This window comes from Macrobrachium nipponense, chromosome 38, assembly GCF_015104395.2.
Source record: "Macrobrachium nipponense isolate FS-2020 chromosome 38, ASM1510439v2, whole genome shotgun sequence".
Taxonomy (NCBI): Eukaryota; Metazoa; Arthropoda; class Malacostraca; order Decapoda; family Palaemonidae; genus Macrobrachium; species Macrobrachium nipponense.
The window spans coordinates 27513487-27535986 of NC_061098.1; the positions used below are offsets into that span (position 1 = coordinate 27513487).

General features: G+C 42.3%; 1 protein-coding gene across 1 annotated transcript in view; it reads right to left on the reverse strand.

Annotated features, from left to right (window-relative positions):
• Positions 1 to 66: 66 nt before the first annotated feature.
• Positions 67 to 22500, reverse strand: part of LOC135209779 (uncharacterized) — a 162433-nt gene continuing 139999 nt past the window's right edge. The window contains exons 7-8 of the mRNA XM_064242561.1: positions 260 to 423; positions 67 to 98 (exon numbers count right to left, since the gene is read on the reverse strand). Of these exons, the coding sequence (XP_064098631.1) occupies positions 67 to 98; positions 260 to 423 (196 nt within the window). The remainder of the gene's footprint in view (positions 99 to 259; positions 424 to 22500) is intronic.

Genomic DNA, 22500 nt, shown 5'->3' on the forward strand with positions numbered 1-22500 from the left:
ATTTCTCAAACTATTCCTCATTTTGAAACATCTGGTGTGAGACATATCGGGTCTAACCGAAGTCTCTCATTCTTCCGCAAGAACTTCGAAAACGCTGACTGCGGAGGGAGCAGGGGAGAGAAATTGCATTTAAACTCTCGTGGAACATTGTTCCTAGACGTGAGAATCTTTTTTTCCAGAACTACTTAATTACCTTAACTGGTTGGCTAAAATTCCCCAGAAGTTATGACACCGAGGAGAGAGTATTCGCTTGCAGTACCTTGCAGCCACATATTGGGGGGCGGGGGGTTTGTCCCTGCAACCTCTGGTGGAGGAGGAGGATGAGAATGAGGAGGAGGAGGAGGAGGAGGTTGAGGAGCAGAATGAGTAGGAGGGGTGGTGAAGGCATAGAAGTGGATACAGAAGTGGAGCTGGTAATGGGAACTGAAATATAAAAGTGAAATTACAAGGATGAATTAGACATTTGTGCTTAACCCACTTTTGAAGTTTCCTGTTTTTCTGGACTTCAAAAGAGACTTCCTGGCAGATGAAATCCCTCTTATCTGTAATTAATGACCATCAAACACGAGAGAGAGAGAGAGAGAGAGAGAGAGAGCGAGAGAGATGTATTTTCCCTGACAGCTATATTTAAATTTTTGTAAAGCTGAAACCCACTACTAAACTAGTATAAAAACAATCAAAACACGAGAGAGAGAGAGAGAGAGAGTGAGAGGAGAGAGAGAGAGAGAGAGAAAGAGGGGCAGAGAGAGAGAGATGAGAGACTGGCTACGTTACGCAATCACTTCAGTGGTTTGATGTTACATTTAATTAATTTATAATTCTTCCCGGACTATCAGACGCGATCAACAAGTATCATCTGAATGCAGCCGTAACCGACGTCATTTCTCATTACACAGAATGACCACTATCATACGAGGACTTCAATAGCGGGTCGTTATTCCGTATTCATCTGTACCTTAATTGATGTATATACATATATATTATATATATATATATATATATATATATATATATATATATATATATATATATATAATATCTGAATAATGAAGCCCTCCATTTTTGCAGCAGATCCTCAAGGATGAGACTGCTAGCCTCACCCTGTTACCTTGAACCCAGCAAACGTCGGCACCTATTGACATCTGGGTGAACTTTCCCGATCCACTACCTACCCCTCCCCACACCCAGGGCGGACAAACAGGTTGCAAGAGGGGTGGATGATATGTCATTTCACCCTACCTACCCCACCGCCCCCACTCGGTGCGGACAAACAGGTTTTGATAAGGTAGGTGGATGTGTCATTTCTCCCATACCTACCCCGCCCCACTCGGGGCTGACAAACAAAAAAGATCCGCTTAGATTTTATTATTATAGAGATGTCATTATAACTAACTATCTGAGTAATATTTTTTTTTTATCAAATAACCTTTTCCAAGCTCATGGTGCTTTCAGTCCTTAAAAATACTGAATTTCTCAGTCATACAAAACTTTCAAAAATTCTTTCATTGTGCAATCCATTTCTTATCTATCCAGTTTTATCTGTAATTAAAAATTCAATCTATTACAATTGACTCTATTATACTCGAAACAGTTAAGGAAAGTCATTATCACATAAACCTGTTTAGCTACAGTCAGTCACAAATGTCATATCTTAATAAAAATGCATAGAGTATCACTCACAAATGTCATATATCCTAAAACAAATGATAATAATAATTCATTTTCCGGCTGAGTTACCGAGTCAGTCAGAAATATCCTAATTCATCTGAACAGCTAAATGCTTCATTTGTCCCTGTTCTAATATTGTGACGAATTGCTATTCCAATAACATTTAATTTGCTGATCAAAGTCTCAGATGAAAGATTCGGTGGGGCCACCCCCTTCTCAGGGAGGCTTAATCTGCCGGATCGTTATTAATTACGGTAATTGAAATCCGTCGCTGAAATTGTCTGTCCGTCCGCACTTTTTCCATCCGCCCTCAGATCTCAAAAACTGCTGAGTCTACAGCGCTGCAAATTGGTATGTCGATCATCTACCCTCCAATCATCAAACACACCAAATTGCAGCCCTCTAGCCTCAGTAGCCTTTCTTTGATTCAAGGTTAAAGTTAGCCATAATCCTGCTTGCTTCTGGCAACGTATATGCCAGGCCACCACCGGGCCGTGCTTCAAGCTTCATGGGCAGCGGCTCACACAGCATTGTACCGAGACCACCAAAAGAGAGATCTGTTTTCGGTGGTCTTGATTATACGCTGTAGCGGCCATTTTTTTTTTTTTTTTTTTTTTTTTTTTTTTTTTTTTTTTTTTTTAAGGAACTCGCGTCTTGGATCTTCGTTTGTTCCACTGCTTTATATCTCTTCATCATTATCATCTTTAACGTCATCGTTATCAACAGCATTGCAAGGTTATTCCTACTGCTTTTATTTCATTGATATAATCTTTGATGATCTGCGTCACGCAGTGCATTAATCAAGAGAGTTTTTATTTTTTATTTTTAATTAATTTTTTTTTTCTTTTTCTTTTTTGCTTGTCGTAAAATCTCACATGAATAAGTACTAATTAAATACTAATTAAACTCGCCTTATGTAACTTCGAAAAGCTGCTGAAATATAACTCTAACCAGAAAAAACTATATAAATAATTGCTTTCTGAAAACATCGATAGCACTTGTCATAACATGGATGACGTCAAATGCGCATATCACATAACAGGAATACAGTCAGATATGCGGATATGGTTCTCTCTCTCTCTCTCTCTCTCTCCTCTCTCTCTGTATGACGCAAATAAAGTAATGTCCTCTGATTATCAAGTTAAAAAAAAAAAAAAATAGATAAAATGAAAATACGAATATTTTATCTATGCGTCCAATAATTAATCATTTTATTGCTGTATTCATCTGCATACGAATGAATAGTACTGGTAATCTTCTTAGCTCGAAGATATAGTTATTCAGTTGTATTCCACTAGGAAAATGAAAAAAGGTATATCTCAGAAAATGCCCAACAGTTTCGTCCTCCAATGGACCTCTTCTTGGAGCGTTCCTTAATAAACGCTCCAAGAAGAGTCCATTGGAGGACGAAACTGTTGGGCATTTTCTGAGATATACCTTTTTTCATTTTCCTATGTGGAATACAACTGAAAATACGAATGAATATCGAGATGTATTATCCAATGTTGCAGGATGTGTATTAGCCGAGTCTTTCTATAATTAATATGCTACGTCAACGTACATGTAACTGCCTAAGTTAACCGAACACCTCAATTACTGCTATGTTAACATTGCATCGTTAGGCTAATTCGCTTATTACTGCCTAGCCAGGATGTAGGCTACGAGTATCCGCAAGGTATGTTATATATAGCTGTTAGTTACCTCATGTAAAATATAGGGCGACTCTGTTTCTGATACTTGTATGTTGCTGAATTATTTGATTGTATGTAAAGCACACTTTTTATGACTTTTCTGTCAAAGACATTAAGATGGCTATTCGTCTGCCCGTCCGCATCTTCATTTGAAGGATATGTAATTAATGAGAGAGAGAGAGAGAGAGAGAGAGAGAGAGAGAGAGAGAGAGAGAGAGAGAGAGATTTTGTTTTAATGTAATTATTGCGAACATTGGCGTCAGATATTTGAGTACGTAGTAACAATAATATCGTTTACATCTATATAGTAATTAGGTTAAACCAAAACTATCCACGAACATGATAAATTTCAAGGCCTGAGAGAGAGACAGACAGACAGACAGACAGACAGACAGAGAGAGGAATACAAAATGGAATTTAGAGTTTGAATTCACGAGCATGATGAATTTCTAGTCTTGAGAGAGAGAGAGAGAGAGAGAGATGGAGAGAGAGAGAGAGAGAGAGAGAGAGAGAGAGAGAGGAGAGAGAGAGGAGAGAGAGAGAGAGTAACTACATAAATGCAAAATTCCCTTCAGACAGCAAAAAACTTTTCCTACGCGTTATTCAACCACCCAGACGGACGACTCTTACTGAAGGAATTACATTTAATCGAAAACGTCCTATTCCAAGACTGACCAATTCCTGGAATCCTTGATCAGCGAGCAGATCGAGCGAGATAAACATAATATGAAATGCAGGATGGAATATATATATCGTTTTTATTTCATTGGCAAACACATCACTGTGTGTCTCTCGTATCTGATGTTGAAAGCTGCTGATGATGCAAAGGAAGTTTATTAGAGCACAAACAAACAAACAAGCAAGCGGATGTGTTGATGGATGCCTTGGACATTTTACCTACATCTACCTGGACCCCTAACAACCCCCCCAAAAAAATAGGGAAAAAAAATTCATGCAGCTCAATCCTACGATCTGACCCATTTTGGTCCCCTCCCGACAACAGCGTGAACCTACAATGGGAATTTCCCTTTTTTTTTTTTATATCCTTCTCTTTTCATTTGTCCTATTATTCAAAACACAGAGAGAGAGAGAGAGAGAGAGAGAGAGAGGAGAGAGAGAGAGAGAGAAGGGAAGGGTAAGGGCGGAGGAAAGGAAGGGTGTCAGTTATCATTCTCTTTTTGATCATTCCCTCTCCTCTCTGTTATCGTTTTCTTTTGTGTCATTTCCTCGTTTTTATCTTAGTTTTTCTTATATTCATCATTTGGCTAATTGTATTCGTTTTTCTTTGTCTCATTGTTTGAGAGAGAGAGAGAGAGAGAGAGAGAGAGGAGTTTCTCATTTTTCTTTTGTTAATCAATATCCAGAGAGAGAGAGAGAGAGAGAGGGGGGGGGGTTTCTCATTTCTTGATAATCAATATCCATAGAGAGAGAGAGAGAGAGAGGAGGAGAGAGAGAGAGAGAGGCGTTTCTCATTTCTTGTAATCAGTATCCATAGAGAGAGAGAGAGAGAGAGAGAGAGAAGAGAGAGAGAGGACGTTTCTCATTCTTGTTATCAGTATCCATAGAGAGAGAGAGAGAGACGTAGCGAGAGAGAGAGAGACGAGAGAGAGAGAGAGGGGGGGGGGGGATCCATATCCGAACATCTGTCTCCATTTCTATGTTCCGATTGCACCATATGTCGTCGTCCACGACTTGATGACGTGTTGAAAACCCTATCAATCAAAAACAAAAAGTAAAGTAATATTCTTGCATCACTCAGGAGTGATTACAAAAGAATAAAATCCAGAGCTCTGTCCCCAGAGCCATTCCATAATGCCTAAATAAACCTCTGAATTATGAGTGGCTCTGGTGTTATTCGAGTTTTACTTTCCGTCTTTGGCACTGGGAAATAGAGAGAGCAATGCGAGAAAATAATAATAATAATATAATAATAATAATAATAATAATAATATATTACTTAGGAAGCAGACCCTCTCTCAAGCATACTTTATTAAAACGTAATTGCTACTTCAACAGCATTACACTTGTAGAGATTCTTCTCTATTTTCCGAATAGCGGCGGCTTTTTACCGTGCTACTTCAGACAGGCTAGTTAGAGCGCCTATAGAGGTCATGATCAAATACAGTCTAAATTGGTGTATATATTTGAATTTTACAGATAAACTATGATACCATAGTTATCAAAGTCATTAACGATTATATATATGTCTCTCTCTTCTCTCTCTCTCTCTCTCTCTCTTTCTGAAGCAAGCGAGCTTTCGTCTGGAGCTGCCAAGACATCCCTCGGGCTGGGAAGCTGAGGGTTGGACTGATCTTGAAGCGGTGGTCGTCCTCGTTTATATTTGGAGTTGACAGCAGGGGGGTGGGGGTCTGCCCCATGCTGATCTACTATTGGCTGGTGGCGGTAGTCTTCGTTTTCATTGGTGGCTTGAACCGGGTATCAAGCCACTTTCCACGCGTTGATGGTTTTGCGATGCTGTAAGTCCTGCAGCCGCCTAGACCTCCTTAGCGGCGCGGTTACGTCGATGGGCGTTTCGCTACGCTGCGGGACGTCAATGCTAACTTGATTATGGTTGGCTGCAGGAGGATCTCGTTCGGGGGCGTTGTCTTCCGTGGAGTTGTCGTGCTCGGTGGTGTCATTGTTGGTGGCAGGTCTTCTCATACTCGTAGGGAGGAGAAATTCTTCTGCGTCGTATTTAGAGTAGGTTTCACTTGCTGGATGAGAAGCGCCTCCAGCAGGCGTAAACCGACGGGCATCAGGGGCCTTCCCGATGATCTTCGTTTTTTGGTTTTGGATGATCACATCCCGGGAGATGGGCTCTTGATGTTTGGTGCGTGCGATCGTTGATAGCCCCCTCTTGGGACGTGGCCAGGAGAGTCTCTTCGACAGGCGCATGGTGGTCATACCAACGTAGGCGCCGCTGCAACCGCGGGACTGGGCATGTATATTGGTACACCACATGCGTCTGCTTCAGGGGGTCTCGTACCTGTGGAGAGGGGTTATTATTCATAATAAGGTCGCGCGTCCTCCGATTCTGGTAGTAGATAATTAGGTCGATATTTTTGGTGTCGTCGGTCGTGGATACATTTTCAGAAATAATTTTCTTAACTGAGTCCTCTTCTTCACGGTAATGAGAACTCATGAATACAGCTTGATATATCCTGGGGGCGGGGGTTGCGGGCTCTCACTACCGTACCATTTCTCCAGGGCTGTACGGACTTCTCTGCTTATTGATTTATTTGAATACCGTTATTTACGAGTACTTGGGAGGCGCGGTCGAGTTCCTGATGAGTGTCCTGCCAGGTCGAGCAGTGGGAGAGGGCTCTCCTGACGAAGGCCCTGACGGTCGTGCTTTTAAATCTGGCGGGGCACTCGCTGTCACCATTGAGGCAAAGTCCTAGGTTGGTTTTCTTTGTGTAGACGGAAGTACGGAGGCCGTCTTCCGTCTTACTCACAAGGACATCGAGGAAGGGGAGCCGATCGTCGGTGCTGTATTCAACCGTGTAATTCAGCACGCTGCACTGCTGAAATGCCTGACGGAGGGCTTCTACCTCATTCTCGGCGTCGACTTGAACAAAGATGTCGTCGATATATCGTCATATCTGCTGGGGTTGCTGCATCCTAGCGAAGACTCGTTCCTCCACGGTTTCCCATGTAAAGTTAGCGAAGAGTACCCCCAGTGGGGAGCCCATCGCTACGCCGTCCTTTTGGCGTACATCTGGCCACGGTGGGTGGAGAAAGGGGCCTTCCTTCGTGCAGATCTCCAGCAGCGTACGGAGCGAGGCTTCGGGTATGTTGAGGGGCGCCGTCGTCTGACTCCTGTAGACACGCTCAAGGATGATGTCAATGGTTTCGTCGACAGGCACGTTCGTAAACAGGGACTCTACGTCCAGCGAGGCGATAATCCGGTGCCAGGGGCGTCCTTGATGATTCTAGGAATTCTACTGACGACTGCAGGCTGTACCGACTCGGGACGTAGGGGATCAAAATTTGGTTAAGACGTTTAGCCAACCCCCAAGGCGTAAGTAGGGGCGGGCGTCTGGCTGTGATCGGCCGGATGGGGTGGGTCCTGGTTTGTGAGTTTTTATGTTACCATATAGATAACCCAGGCTGTAGTCTCCTTGTATGGGCGGGAGGTGGACAGCGTTAGTCGCAGCATTCACTATACTGATGACCCGTTGGCCTCCCTCTTGATGTCGTCTGTCCGGGTTTCTTGTCAGGGCGCTCGAACTTGCTCTCGTCGGACAAAATGGCATCCAGCTTCTCGTGGTATTCAGCAGTGTCAATCAAGACGAAGGCCTGCCGTCTTGTCCGCGCGTCGCACCGTGATGTTCTCTTTCTCCTTCAGTTCCTTCGCCGCTTTCTTCATCTCCTTGGTGAGGATCCCGCTGGAGTGCGAGCCCCTCTCCGTAAGGGCTTCAGCAAGTAGGAGGGGTTGAAGGGCATCGGTAGTTCTCACGATGCTCCGGGCTTCGAGCTGCTGGATGGAGTCGAGGAGCAACTCGATTTCGAGTCTCTTGTCGTGAGGTCTGGGTCTCGAAATGAAGTGGCAATTAAGACCCAGCTTCAGAAGGGCGTCTTGATCGGGGGTATTATAAAGCCTTCATTAGTTCTCATTACCGTGAAGAAGAGGCTCAGTTAAGAAATTATTCTGAAAATGTATCCCCGACCGACGACACCAAAAATATTGACCTAATATCTACTACAGAATCGGAGGACGCGCGACCTTATTATGAAAAATAACCCCTCTCCACAGGTACGAGACCCCCTGAAGCAGACGCATGTGGTGTACCAATATACATGCCCAGTCCGCGGTTCAGCGGCGCCTACGTTGGTATGACCACCATGCGCCTGTCGAAGAGACTCTCCTGCCACGCCCAAGAGGGGGCTATCAAGAATCACGCACGCACCAAACATCAAGAGCCCATCTCCCGGGATGTGATCATCCCAAAACACGAAGATCATCGGGAAGGCCCCTGATGCCCGTCGGTTACGCCTGCTGGAGGCGCTTCTCATCCAGCAAGTGAAACCTACTCTAAATACGACGCAGGAAGAATTTCTCCTCCCTACGAGTATGAGAAGACCTGCCACCAACAATGACACCACCGAGCACGACAACTCCACGGAAGACAACGCCCCCGAACGAGATACTCCTGCAGCCAACCATAATCAAGTTAGCCGTGACGTCCCGCAGCGTAGCGAAACGCCCATCGACGTAACCGCGCCGCTAAGGAGGTCTAGGCGGCTGCAGGACTTACAGTATCGCAACCATCAACGCGTGGAAAGTGGCTTGATACCCGGTTCAAGCCACCCAATGAAAACGAAGACCTACCGCCACCAGCCAATAGTAGATCAGCATGGGGCAGACCCCCTGCTGTCAACTCCAAATATAAACGAGGACGGACACCGCTTCAACGTCAGTTGCTGCTCGGCCTCCGTAGCAGTAACATCTCTTCTGAGACCTTCTCTGGCGAACGTGAGCGACAGCGAGCGATAGCGCCATCCCAGTCGACGATAGCGGCGAGATTTCCAGCGATTTTCGGCGGAACTTTCGGCGATTGACGACGACACCGAGAATTATACTTCTGAGAGAGCTCTCTCACATTTTATAAGGAAAATTCATATGACATCTTTCTCTCTCAAATATTTTTCCATTACTAACAGTCTCTCCTGCCTAAAATTCGGTAGCCGTTGGGGTCTGAAAACTCCGATGAACGCAGGGTCAAAGGGACAAAAACTTTCTACTCTCGCAATCCTTATTTGCAAGTAGCACAGGAACGATAGGCTGGTGTCTCCCATAAACCAGGTTTTAGGCCCTTCAGGCAAAAATAAAAAAATATAACAACATACACATACATTCTCTCTCTCTCTCTCTCCTCTCTCTCTCTCTCTCTCTCGCTCTCTCCTCTCTCTCTCTCTCTCTCTCTCTCTCTCCCTTACAGATAGACGAAGACGCATGCAGCCATGGACCAAGTAACCCAGCCCACACCCACCACTGCAGAAGCACCTGAGAACCGGAAACGGACAACTGTCTTCTTCTTCCTCATTTTTCAGATGCCCCTGAAGCAGTTAGACCTCGCCTAGACTCCTCCACCTCCGAAGAAGAATCCACCACAGCCACTCAAGAGGACAAGGAAAACCCCCCTCGCCATGGACACAGATGATGGATTCCAGCTTGTCACCAGGAACAAACGCAAACAAGGACCACCAGCAGCACCTTCACCCTCACATGGAAAATACTTGATAACTCCTCCAACAGGAACCAGTGCATATGAATTCGTTAAGGACCTCGAAAAGAAGGGTAAGTTGTTCAAGGTAAGACCCACCACCAGGGGAGAAACTGTTTGCAATACCCTCAGACCTGAATACAAATGAATATATGAAAAATAATCCTGCCAGCTTTAAATTCCTCAATCCTGACGACAAACCCAAACCCCTGCAGATTTATATTATGCCATTACCCTCTGCAATTTGAAACCAAGGTTATTCTGGAAAATCCCAGGGTAATCAAAAGCAGAGAGATGCCATACAAAAGGACCCAACCCCCAGCCAACCCGCAAAGTCCTAGTAGAATGGAAAGGAACTCAGCCTAAGTCACTGAACCTTGGCATGTGGGGCTCCTTCCCCACCATGGACTTCACACCAGAACCTCTGAGGTGCTTTAACTGTCAGAGGTACGGACACCATAGCAGTGCCTGCACCGCCAAAGCCAGTTTGTGGTGTATGTAGTGGGTAGACATCCCACAAAAACTCTGCACAGACAAATTTAAGAATGGACAAGAAACAAATGCCAGATGCCCCGCATGCAAGGGGAACCACCATGCGTGGAACAGAAAATGCCCGATAAGGCTACAGAAGATAGACACTCTTAAAGGTTAATCACACCTCGGAGCCTCCCTGGACACACACACACACACAGACCAGACCACAACACACAACAGCAGCTCCCACCCCCACCCAGCAGGGATCAAAGTCCTTTGCTGCTGCAGTTAGGGGGTCGCAACAAGCCCCAAGAACACACAGACACACCCCCAGCAAAGACACAGTCCTATGCTGCTGCAGCTGGGAGGGCCTAGACCCACACAGGACTACAAAGTCAGCCTCAAACTCAGAAAAAGGAACACAAAACACTCCCCCAAACCACACCCCAGACCAACACACAACCAACGAAACAAATAACAAACACTAGAAGGAAAATCAGTTTCTCAGAATCGGCCAAGCCGACCAACACATACATCCTAACCTCTCCTGTTCCCGAAACCGACAAATCCCCTCACTCCAAATCCTAAAAACTAGCTCCACTGTTCCTGGCTCCCCAAAGCCATATAACCCAGTCTCCCCTCCTCCTCCCACCCCACAAAGCAACAGGTTTGAAGTTCGCCCAGAACTAAAACAAGACAAATATATCGCACAGACTCAAGACCTCACAATCTACTGGTGCAAATGCTATTCAAGTTTGCAGAACTAACAGGATCAAACTTCTCAGAGGAAATAGCCAAGAAGTCGTTGACAAGTGCATAAGAACGTCCAGAGGACTCTTTGCATCAACCATGCCTACACTAATAAAACAACAACAGTGCAAATGGCACTACAAATACACCCGGTGTCAGTTTCATTCCAAGTAATAGTACCAGGTACATCTCCAGTGCCAGGGCCAACCTCAGAGTTGGTAGTCAACGCACATCAAGTGCAAATGACGAACTAGGAAACAACAACAACACAAATGACTGCAGAGACACAAACACTATAAAAATCCTCCAGTGGAACATACTAAGTGCAAACAATAAATATGCATTCCTGCAAGCACACACACAAACAAATAACTACGACATCATAATGTTACAAGAAAACACTGGTAAGGGAAAATGCCAAATTTTTCATTTTGGGTAGGGTACAAAGTGTACAAAACACCACACACAGACACTAAAAGAGGACTAATCACCCTAGTTAAAAACACAATCCCCTCAAAGAAGGTAGACAACATCCCTTGCGGAGATGATGTAGAATCACTCAGCGTAAAACTCACACTTGCAAACACAACACTGACGGTACACAACATATACAGGGCTCGGGACAAACACATTCGAAGGGGAAGCACTCTTCAGTGCAGCGACACAGAAAACACACTAATTGGAGGAGACTTCAATGCACATCACCCAAGCCTGAACTCTACACAACAAACAAACAACAACTGGAAGACATCTACACCAGTTATCATGTGAATTCCCAGAGGTGTGCCTATTAAACAGTGGAGAGCCAACTCACCTAAAAGGAGGAAGACTAGATCTTACCTTCACAAATCCGCCCTAAACGGAGCAAGCAACATGGAAGCTGCACGAGACCCTCACAAGTTACCACATAGCCATTGACATTGGCTACGCTCAAAAGCTGCCCCCCATACCACCGCCACCAGAAAGATGGAACCCCAAGTTTGCAAACTGGGCTACATTTGAAGCCATAATGACGAGATGGGCGAGGAACTACCTTGAAAACCCTGCAAACGATATAGAACTCTTCTATGAAGAGTTCATAAGCAAACTCAGAGAGGCAGCAAACATGTCCATGCCAAAGATCAAACGATCCAAGATCGATCACAAAGATGCATGGTACTACTGTGAAAGGGTCAAAGAACTCAATGCCAGAGTAAACAGAGTGCGGAAACTCTTCAGACGGGAACCATCTGATGAGATGCACAGACTTCTCAGAGAGGTAATAGCCCATGCAAAGAAATTAAACAACAGGCATGGTATGATTGGTGTGCAAACATCAGCAGACAAACTCCAGTAACCCAGATCTGGAGATTCCTTGCAAAAATTGCAGGGAAAGGAAGAAACAACACGCAAAGCATCCACCCACCCAACAAGAAGAAGCTGACAATATAGCCAGAAACTTTGCAGAGGACAAAATCCCACAACCTTCCCCAAACAACACGGGAAAAAATAAATGAAAATTTCCCCAGCAAGATGGAGGGAAATCAATACTGCCTGCAACACACCTGATGACACAGACACACCCTTCACTATGGAAGAACTAAACAGTGCACTCAGCAAGGGGAAAAGAGACACAGCCCCTGGAGCAGATGCAATCACTTACAGCATGCTGAGACACATGGGAGACCCTGCCAAACAGGTATATCTACTCCTGGTAAACAGGACATATGCAGAGCACACCAGGCCAAAGAAATGGCAACAGCAAGACACACAACCAATACCTAAGCCAAAAGAGGAAGGCGCATATAGGCCGATATCCCTCATCAGCTGCACTGAAAAGGTTGCAGAAAGAATGGTTCTGAACAGACTACATATGGAAAGCAGGACCCTACATCATAGGCTCTATGCCTATAGGGAAGGGAGTAGGCACCCATGAGTGCCTCACAGATGTGCTAAGTGCCATAAATGGCAGAAAATCCATAGTGGTCTTCTTAGATCTAGAAAAGGCATATGAATTAGCCAATGCAGCAACCATCCTCTCCTCCCTAGTCCAGAAAGAGGATCAAGGGCAACCTGCTTACATGGACAAAAGGATACTGCAAGACAGAGAAGCAAGAGTAGTGTTCCAAGGCAGAATGTCAGAATACTACTCTCTTGAAAACGGCACTCCACAGGGGGGCATTCTAAGTCCCTTCTTATTCATGTCCTTATGGAAAATGTAGCCTGTCTCGAGCTACCACAAGGAGTAGAGGTCTTTATATATGCTGACGATGTTTGCATCGTCAGCTCCGGCCCTCAAAGACAGCTCCAAAAGATGCAAGAAGCCTTGCAAAAACTTGAGGACAAGTGCACACAACTGGGACTCAAAATCAACAGAAATAAGACAAAAGCCATGGCAATAAAACATGATCAAAATCCACCCAACCTTCTACTGAAAGGAGACGTCATAGACTGGGTGGATAGCTACACATATCTGGGAGTCTGCATTGCAGATTCACTATCTCCTGAGAAGCAAATACAGCTCCTCCAAGCCAAAACAAAAATAGGGCTTAATGCCCTAAAGAAAATCACATCATTGCAGATGGTGCGACATACCATCTGCTCAGGAGGTTCTACATACAAACCATCAGAGCACAAGTAGAATACGCAGCACCAGTCCTGACAAATCTCAGAAAGGATCAACAGCAGAGGCTGGAAGTCCATCCAAAACAACGCAATGAGACTTATACTTGGAGCCCCAATGTGGACAAGAATTTGTCTTCTTGAGGGCAGAGACACAACTGCAGTCTCTCCAAGCACAGGATAGGCCAAAGAAATATTGCCATTCTGTGCAAAACCATCAGAAACGACAGAAATGGACCACACAAAACAAAATGCAAAGCGTGTATAAACTTGCACGAAGAACTAGACCCGCCAAAAACCTATGCGGGCAGTATACTCCAGACACTGAGAGAACTGGGTATGCAGGACACAGTGAAACACATAACAAAGGATGTCCCACCTGAGGGATACCAAAAAACACCTCCCTGGGTCGAAGAACCCAATCCGGTATAACTTCACAATACTACCGGCAAACAAAGCACTGTGCACAGCAGCACAAATGAAAACTGCAGCAGAAGAAGCAATCGGGAACACAGCAGACTGAAAAACATATATTACACTGATGGCTCAGTTGACACAGAAGCTCCAGCAACTGCAGCAGCAGTGGCTGCCCAAGACTTCAAGGAAGCTGGAGGCTATCCAACAATGCCTCCATACTACAAGCGGAACTAATGGCAATCTTAAAAGCCTTAGAAAATTCCAATTTAAAAGAAGGACACACAACAGTGCATATTGACTCCAAAGGAGCAATACTCGCTATCAAAGCGACAAATCCAAAAGAAAATGTGACACTGATAACAGCCATAAAATCATTGGCCAATTCACATCAAGCTGCTGGCAGGAGAGTCACACTAAACTGGATACCCAGCCATGTGGGAATCCAGGGAAATGATGAAGCTGACTTCCTTGCCAAAAGTGCCCTCAGCTGCAGTAACAGTAAGCATAAAAGTGCAACCATCCATAACACACCTAAAGGAAATGGCAAAAAGCTATGCCAAACTCCAAGAAGAGAGTGAAGTACGACGTCACTACTACAAGAGTCAAGGACGTCCAAGTGGTATGTGGATGTCACAAAATCTAACGCCGCATGACATCACAAAACAAACCACTAGAAACTCTCAGTCATCACACACAGATTAAGGCTAGGATACCTCTGCACCTGGCAAATGATAGGAAATGAGGGCAGGTTATGTCAGTACTGTGACCGAGAGGCAATCCAGCCCCTCGAACACTACCTACTAGACTGCCCAGAGACACAGTCTTACAGATCAAACCTAACTGAAATAGAGCTGACACCGGCACAGATCACCAGACACTCTTAAATAACATAGGGACATATGGGAATCTCCTAATGTCTCACCCACCTCCCAGGTAAAAGGATGAATCACACGGCATTTCTCCATAGACATGGGAATCTCCTAGTGTCTTGTAAACAAAAAAAAAAAACAACAATGAAAGCCACACAAAGCACAAACCCTCTACTTCACTGGTTGCAATGGGAGTCATAAACATCTTTGGGAGCATATGTATAAGTGTGAGTATGCATGAACATGTATATATACTATAATACTTGCTTAATGTTGGTTTGATATATATTGCAATATTTTCAGATGCTACACACAGTGTATATATTGCGCCTAAAATGTTTATAGGTAACGCCTTCTTTCCCTCAAACTAAAACTCGCTTCCTTCTTCCTACTCAGCACTCTTCAGCTAGGCTGAGTCTCACTGCTATAAAACTTTCTCTCCTACTGATGGGTACCGTAAGGTTCAAAGGGGTTGCAATCCTGCCTGTCACCCTATCTCCTTTCCAAAACTAACCGCCAAAGCACTGTTTTTGTATCTTTACAGATATTCCAGTTACGGGCTGCTCTAGGAGCAAGAGCCCGTGCCAGCACAAGGCTGGCTTAATCTCCAACAACAACAACAACCGCTTCAAGATCAGTCCACCCTCAGCTTCCCAGCCCGAGGATGTCTGGCAGCTCCAGACGAAAGCTCGCTTGCTTCAAGAAAGAGAGAGAGAGAGAGAGAGAGAGAGAGAGAGAGAGAGAGAGAGAGACAGATATATATATATCGTTAATGACTTTGATAACTATGGTATCATAGTTTATCTGTAAAATTCAAATATATACACCAATTTAGACTCTGTATTTGATCATGACCTCTATAGGCGCTCTACTAGCCTGTCTAAGTAGCACGGAAAAAGCCGCTATTCGGAAAATAGAGAAGAATCTCTACAAGTGTAATGCTGTTGAAGTAGCCATTACTTTTAATAAGAATAATAATAATAACAATAATAATAATAATAATGCATGAAAGTTTCATAATAGCTTGAGTCACTAAAATGGTGAAGAAAATCATCGATGGTGAGGGTGTAAATATATATATATATATATATATATATATATATATATATATATATATATATATATATATATATATAATATATATATATATATGCACACAACAAAAAAAAACTGATATCTTTCGAAAATCTGCTCGAGTCTCCTTTATAATCTCAGACTCTGATAATAATAATAATAATAATAATAATAATAATAATAATAATAATAATAATAAAATAATAATAATAATAATTGGGGAACAACACATTAGATTCTCCCAATCTCAGTCTATAATAATGACAATGAAAATAATAATAACACATGGATTCTCCAAATTTCAGTCCCTTAATAACTAACAACAACAACAACAAGATAATAATAATAATAATAATAATAATAATAATAATAATAATAATGTATGAATTATAGCAACCACATATCCCAACTCAAAAAAAAAAAAAAAAAAAACACACACACACACACACAAAAAGAACAGCGTGATTAATGAGGAAATGGAAGAAACAGCGATACAGAGGTAATGAAAAAAGAAGCTGATTTCTATCCGGGGGGTGGGGGACGCTAATGAACGCAGCCTTATCATCCTCTTCCTCGTCCTCTCCTGGTCCTCCCTCCATCGCTAATTGAAATCTGCCAATAATAATAATAATAATAATAATCCTCCATCCTGGAGGACGGGAGGGAAGACTACTTCAAGGTAAATTTCATTATCAGCGAGGTGATCTCTCAGATGAAGGCGAAGGAAGGATATTACCGCCTCTTATTAAAAGGGACGAGGAAGGGAAATGGGCGTTCTGGCGCGAGATGGCATCGTTTGATATCCAGAGTTGCCTAAAAGTGGACTTTTTGGTGGTCTGAAATGCTCTGAAATCGAGTTTTCCGTGCAACGTATAAAGCTCTATTAAACCATTAATTATGACCGGCAGCGCTCCAGTTGCTCACCAGATGGGGTGGAGTGCAGGTGCTACCCTTGCCTCCGGTAAGCGCTGCCAGATGCACGACCAATGGCTAAGTGTAACCTTAAATATAAAATAAAAACTGCTGAGGCTAGAGGGTTGCAATTTGGTACGCTTTAATGATTTAAGGGTGGATGATCAACATACGAATTTGCAGCCCTCTAGCCTCAGTAGGTTTTTTTTTTTTTTTTTTTTTTTTTTTTTAGATCTGAAGGCGGAATGACAGACAAAGCCGACGCACAATATCTTTTTTTTTTTGACAGAAAACTGGAAAATGGAAATATCCGAGAGGAAAATTTCAAAACAAAAATTCTATGACATTCAAAGGACTGTAAGTCTATAAAATGACTAGACGTTCAAAAGCAGCTTACAGTTTAAAAAAAAATCAGAATTCTTTATTTTTTTATTTTTTATTTTTTAAGACAACTGCTATTTCATAAATTCTTTTGAGGTCCAGATAATAACATTAGTAAAATTCAAGACCACATGGACGTTACTTCTTCTTCTTCCCAGCTTGTTCGCATTTTTATATGGGTCGCCGTTTCGGATGAGCCGTTTCCATCTATTTCTATCTTGTGCTTCTGCCTCATCAATTTCCCTTCTCATGTAAGTCTCCTCTCACCACAGTCCTTCCATCTCTTTCTTGGTCTCCCTCTTTTTCTTCTTCCTTGCACCTCCACCCCCATAGTATGTCTCCCAGCGTGGTCCTCATCTCTCCTCAACAGGTGTCCATACCATCTCAGCCTCCCCTCCTGCACTTTCTTTGATACTTCCACCACCTTAGTTGACCCCCCACCTTATGTAGTCATTTCTGATCCTATCCACTCTTGTTACCCCAGACATCCACCTAAGCATTCTCATTTCTGCCACATCCATCTTCTTCTGCTCTGCTTTTCTCATGCTGCTGTTTCCGTACCATACAGCATTGCTATTCTTACCACCGTCTTGTGAAATTTTCCTTTTAACCAAAGCGGCACTCTTTTGTCACAAAGAACTCCTGAGGCCGCTCTCCAGTTGTTCCAGCCTGCCTGTACCCGATGTTTTACTTCTTCTTCCATACTTCCTCCAGCGTTAACAAAAGATCCCAAATACTTAAACTTATCAACTCTCCTTATTTGCTCTCCACGTTACATATTACCCTAATTCTCTCTCTCTCTCTCTCTCTCTCTCTCTCTCTCATTTGAGAGAGAGAGAGAGAGAGGCTGAACTAATGAAAACGATTCCATATCTTATTTTTGAGTGCTACAGCCATTACCGATTCCTAGAACAACCGACTGAGTTCCATCAAAGCCGCTCGAAGTGAATCTGAGAAGAGCAAACTATGAAACTCTGAACAAAGGTTGATGCATTTTAAACAATGTTCTTATTTTCCCGCGCAACAGGTTTCGTCCAATTTGTCCCAGAGTCAACAGTGGTGGAATAAAGACGGTGTGTAGTATGTACGGTTTTTCAGAGCCTGGGGGCGCGGGGGTGGGGCGGGGGCGGGGGCGGGGGCGGGGGCGGGGGCGGGGGTGCTAGATTAAGCAGCCTGTTAAATAAACTCATATGAACAGCCTTGTAATGTTTTGTCTATGATTTTTTTTATTTCACATTAAATATTAGTGTTCACTTGCTTGACGTGAGATCAAAACATTAAATAGAAACAAAAAGCTTATAGGGCGTAGGGGAGACATGACACATCCACCCTCCTCCTTCAAACCTGCTTGTCCGCCCCTGGTGGGGCAGGGTAGGTAGGGGATGACACATCCACCCTCCTCCTGCAAACCTGTTTGTCCGCCCCTGGTGGGGGCAGGATAGGTAGGGAATCTGGAGGGTAGGGTAGTAGATATAACACATCCACCCTCCTCCTGCAAACCTGTTTGTCCGCCCTGGAGGGCGGTGTAAGGAGGGGATTGGGAGCACAGGGGAGACATGAGAGACAGCACCAGGTTCCAGCGCCGCGTAGCACACGCCATTAACCGAGTATATAAATACAAACAGCATTCCCCATAAGCATGTAAAGAGACATCACATTAACTATGCATTTGGTGTTTGTTGCGAATGTAGTAACCAGGACAAAAAAACCATATAGATACGATAAATATAATTCCTATTGTTTATTTAGTGCTGACAAAACAAAACTGTTAACTGGAATAAACTGCCATGATTAAAGGAATAATTGGACGATTGAATTCATAACCAAATACTGACAGAGTTAGGAAATGCAATTATTTTGCAAATGGGGCCTTTAAATCTGATAAATGAAACAGTGGTAGAAAATGCTATCGGCTTCGTCTCTCTGATTTAATTGTCTAAATGTAAACAGAAGCATGACGTTGAAATGAGGAGAGAGGGAGAGAGAGAATTTTATCATTTCAATGCATTTATTAAACTATTTTTAATAATCGTTGTTTTAGCGGCATGGATATTTGTATCACTTCAATTATTTTATTAAAAACGTCTATGAAAAATCTATTTCACATCGGATCATGGAATTATATATTATGATTTCCATTGTACTGTATTGCAATCATTTCATTCAGCTGCCAGAATTAAACACTTAATGTTTCTAGTACAAAGAATCATGTTGTGAAAAAAGGGGAAAATTTTGGCACAAAGATTGAATCATATCAGTGATGTTTTTGCTCTTCTTTTTTGTCAGTAGTCAATGTGCAATGAAGTATTTCATTGGGGTGCACTGTAATCAACACGTAAGGTCCCTTTGCTGCCTCCCTCTACCTCTAGGTGCAATCTGCAACCCCTTTCATGCCTTTAACTCTACCTACCTTCATATTCCATTTTATATCTTACTTTTCGCACCCTTCTAAAAATTGTTCCCCGTATGAGGTAGTGCCGTCAGTGGACCCCATGTGGTGCACTGTAGGCATTACTTAAGGTTCTTTGCAGCGTTCCTTAGGCCCCTAGCTGGAACCACTTTTCGTTCCTTTTACTGTACCTCCTTTCATATTCTCTTTCTTCCATCTTACTTTAATGAACCCTCTCCTAACACTCGATTCTTAGTGCAACTGCTTCGAGGCTTTCCTCCTGTTACACCTTTCCAAACTTTATACTCCAATTAATTACCATTTCTGCCCCGAATGCCCTCGAAGGTCCCAGTGCTTGGCCTTCTGCCTAAATTTTAATAATATGTTTTCTTCTGTTCTAAATCATTTCCCAGATCCCATTTCTTTAGCCCATAATATCCCCACACGAGGCCGTTGCAATTGCACGAGTATCAAATCACCGCTCTCACATATTTCAATGGCGTGCGTACTTGACGTTGAAGATTCTAAAACTATTTCTTTAACAGATGTCCCAGCTGCGGATTTCAGAACGCAAAGGTGTTTTTTTTTTCAATAGAAAAATGTGTGAACAATTTTCTCTTGCCCTCGTTCCACCGTTGGACAGATGTTTTTTGTTTAGCCTAATATTAGGGCTAAATATTGCAGCTATCAACCGCTTTAACGAAATTTTTGGGTCTTATGCAGTATTGCCCGGCCTCTCTTAATTATTATTGCATCCCATTTATAACTCGTTCTAAGGAAATGTCCAGCCAGTATATTCTTAAAAGGAAAGAGAGAGAGAGAGAGAGAGAGAGAGAGAGAGAGTTAAGAATTAAGTATAAATTCGTATTATGGCCTTCAGAGTAATGACGATTTTACCGAAAAGAGAAACTGATAAGGATTGGTTTATTTATATCACTGATGACTGAACTAGACGCCAAGACAAAACCATCATACGATTTATGATTTTCATTGTGCACGAATCTCCTCTCTCTCTCTCTCTCTCTCCTCTCTCTCTCTCTCTCTCTCTCTCATAAGCATTAGACAGGGTACGTATGATAATTAAAAAAAAAAAAAAAAAGAAACAGACCAATAACTGTGAATAATAAAATTACAATGAATTCGAATGAAACTATGAGCATTTTCCAACAAAGTCAACTACGTGGTTGATTTTTTCGTCGGGAATAACTATAAATATATATATATATACAATTTGCATATAAAATTATATTAAGAGCTATAGAGTTACCAACGAGTTTGTGATGAAATAAAACTCAACTGGTTTAAATAAAAATAGATTCACTGAGGCTGGTATATTATTTCCATTATTTTTGGAAAGAGGGAAACGGTTAATTCCAAATTTACTGTTATGATTTTTCCTTGCGCAAAGGAGGGGGCGGGATGATGGGTGGGAGACACACACACACACACACACAGAAAGGCCGCCAAGGAAATTAGAATAATAGATAGTTCGCTTTTTTTTAAGGATAATCAGCTAATTCCATAATTTTAAGGATTATTGTGCCTTAGGGAAATTAATTTTTTTTCATCTGCTTTACTGATTACCAATAGATGATTATTTTTTTCTTTTCAGCGTGAGTACGCATGAAATATGTGAATGTATATGTGTATGTACGTATAAAAATCCCTGTAAAAACTAAATAAATATGAAAATGCCTTCATGTAATATATATATATATATATATATATATATATATATATATATACTATATATATATATATATATATATATAAATCGCAGTATAGGTTAATCGCAGTGGACAGAGGGTGGCAGACATTTTTTTATTTTAAACTCTAATGAAAGCGTTTCCATGAAAAGTCAAAGGTCAAAGGTCGAAGTCGTCAGCTGATTCGCACAACCACAACAGAATATATAAGATAAAATAAAAAAGAATATGGTAATTTTTTTTATTCCTTCAAACATTTCTGCTTTCATTCACAGAACCTTTGTTTATCATGTCTGAATTAATGTTTTATTTCAACCCCTGACGGCAATTCAGAAACACTATATGATGCAGTAATAAAAAAAAATCTAAACACATTCGTATGGCAATTTTTGGAATTGGTATTTTGATATGAAAGATTTCATGAATATGTAATTAACTTTTTTTTTTTTAGATAGTCGTATCCTAATGCAACAGTTTTAATTTAGTCAGGTATGTGGGATTTGCAAATTGCGTCTCAAAAAAAAAAAAAAAAAAAAAAACAAAAAAAAAAAAAAAAATTTTATGAAGGGTAGGAAACAACGTGGCCTTCATTATGATGGTAATTTCAAATAATCCCAAGCTTGAACCAGCCATGAAATGTTTCATTTGATTGTCGTTCGCATTAATGCAAAGATAAACACACACAGTGGCCACTGCTGTTGTATAATGTTTCAATTACATTTATTCATCGTAAAATAGGTAACATCAGTTGCATTATTAAACCAACAACTATAAATGATGTCAGTCAATGGATGTAATTTATGATTGCTAGAGAAGAGTTGAGATTAAAGCCATCGCCTTTGAATATTTTGTCATATTTTTTGTGGCTGGCAAATCATCGACTTCTCAACTGACGTCGTACACAGCATTCTTATATACCTGTAAATATTTAGTTCTCGTAGGGGGATAGTGCCATCAGTTCACCTCACGTGGTGCACTGTAGGCATTCATTAAAGTTATTTATAGTGTTCCTTTGGCCCCCAGCTGCAAACTCTTTCATTCCTTTTACTGCACCTCCGTTCATATTCTCTTCCATCTGACTTTCCACCTTCTCTAACAATTGTTTCATAGTGCAGTTGCTCTGAGGTTTTCCTCCTATTACACCTTTCAACCCTTCTTGATTTCAGTTCCCCCTTTCAAGGGCTGAATGACCTCATAGGTCCCCAGTGCTTGGCCTAAATTCTATATTCTGTACTCTCTTTCCTTAGTGCTCTATGAAAAACGTGCTTCATCGCCCATTGATGGGATATTTAACGAGGAAGTAGAAGTCAAGCCACGTAAAGTTCAGTCAAGGGGAATAAA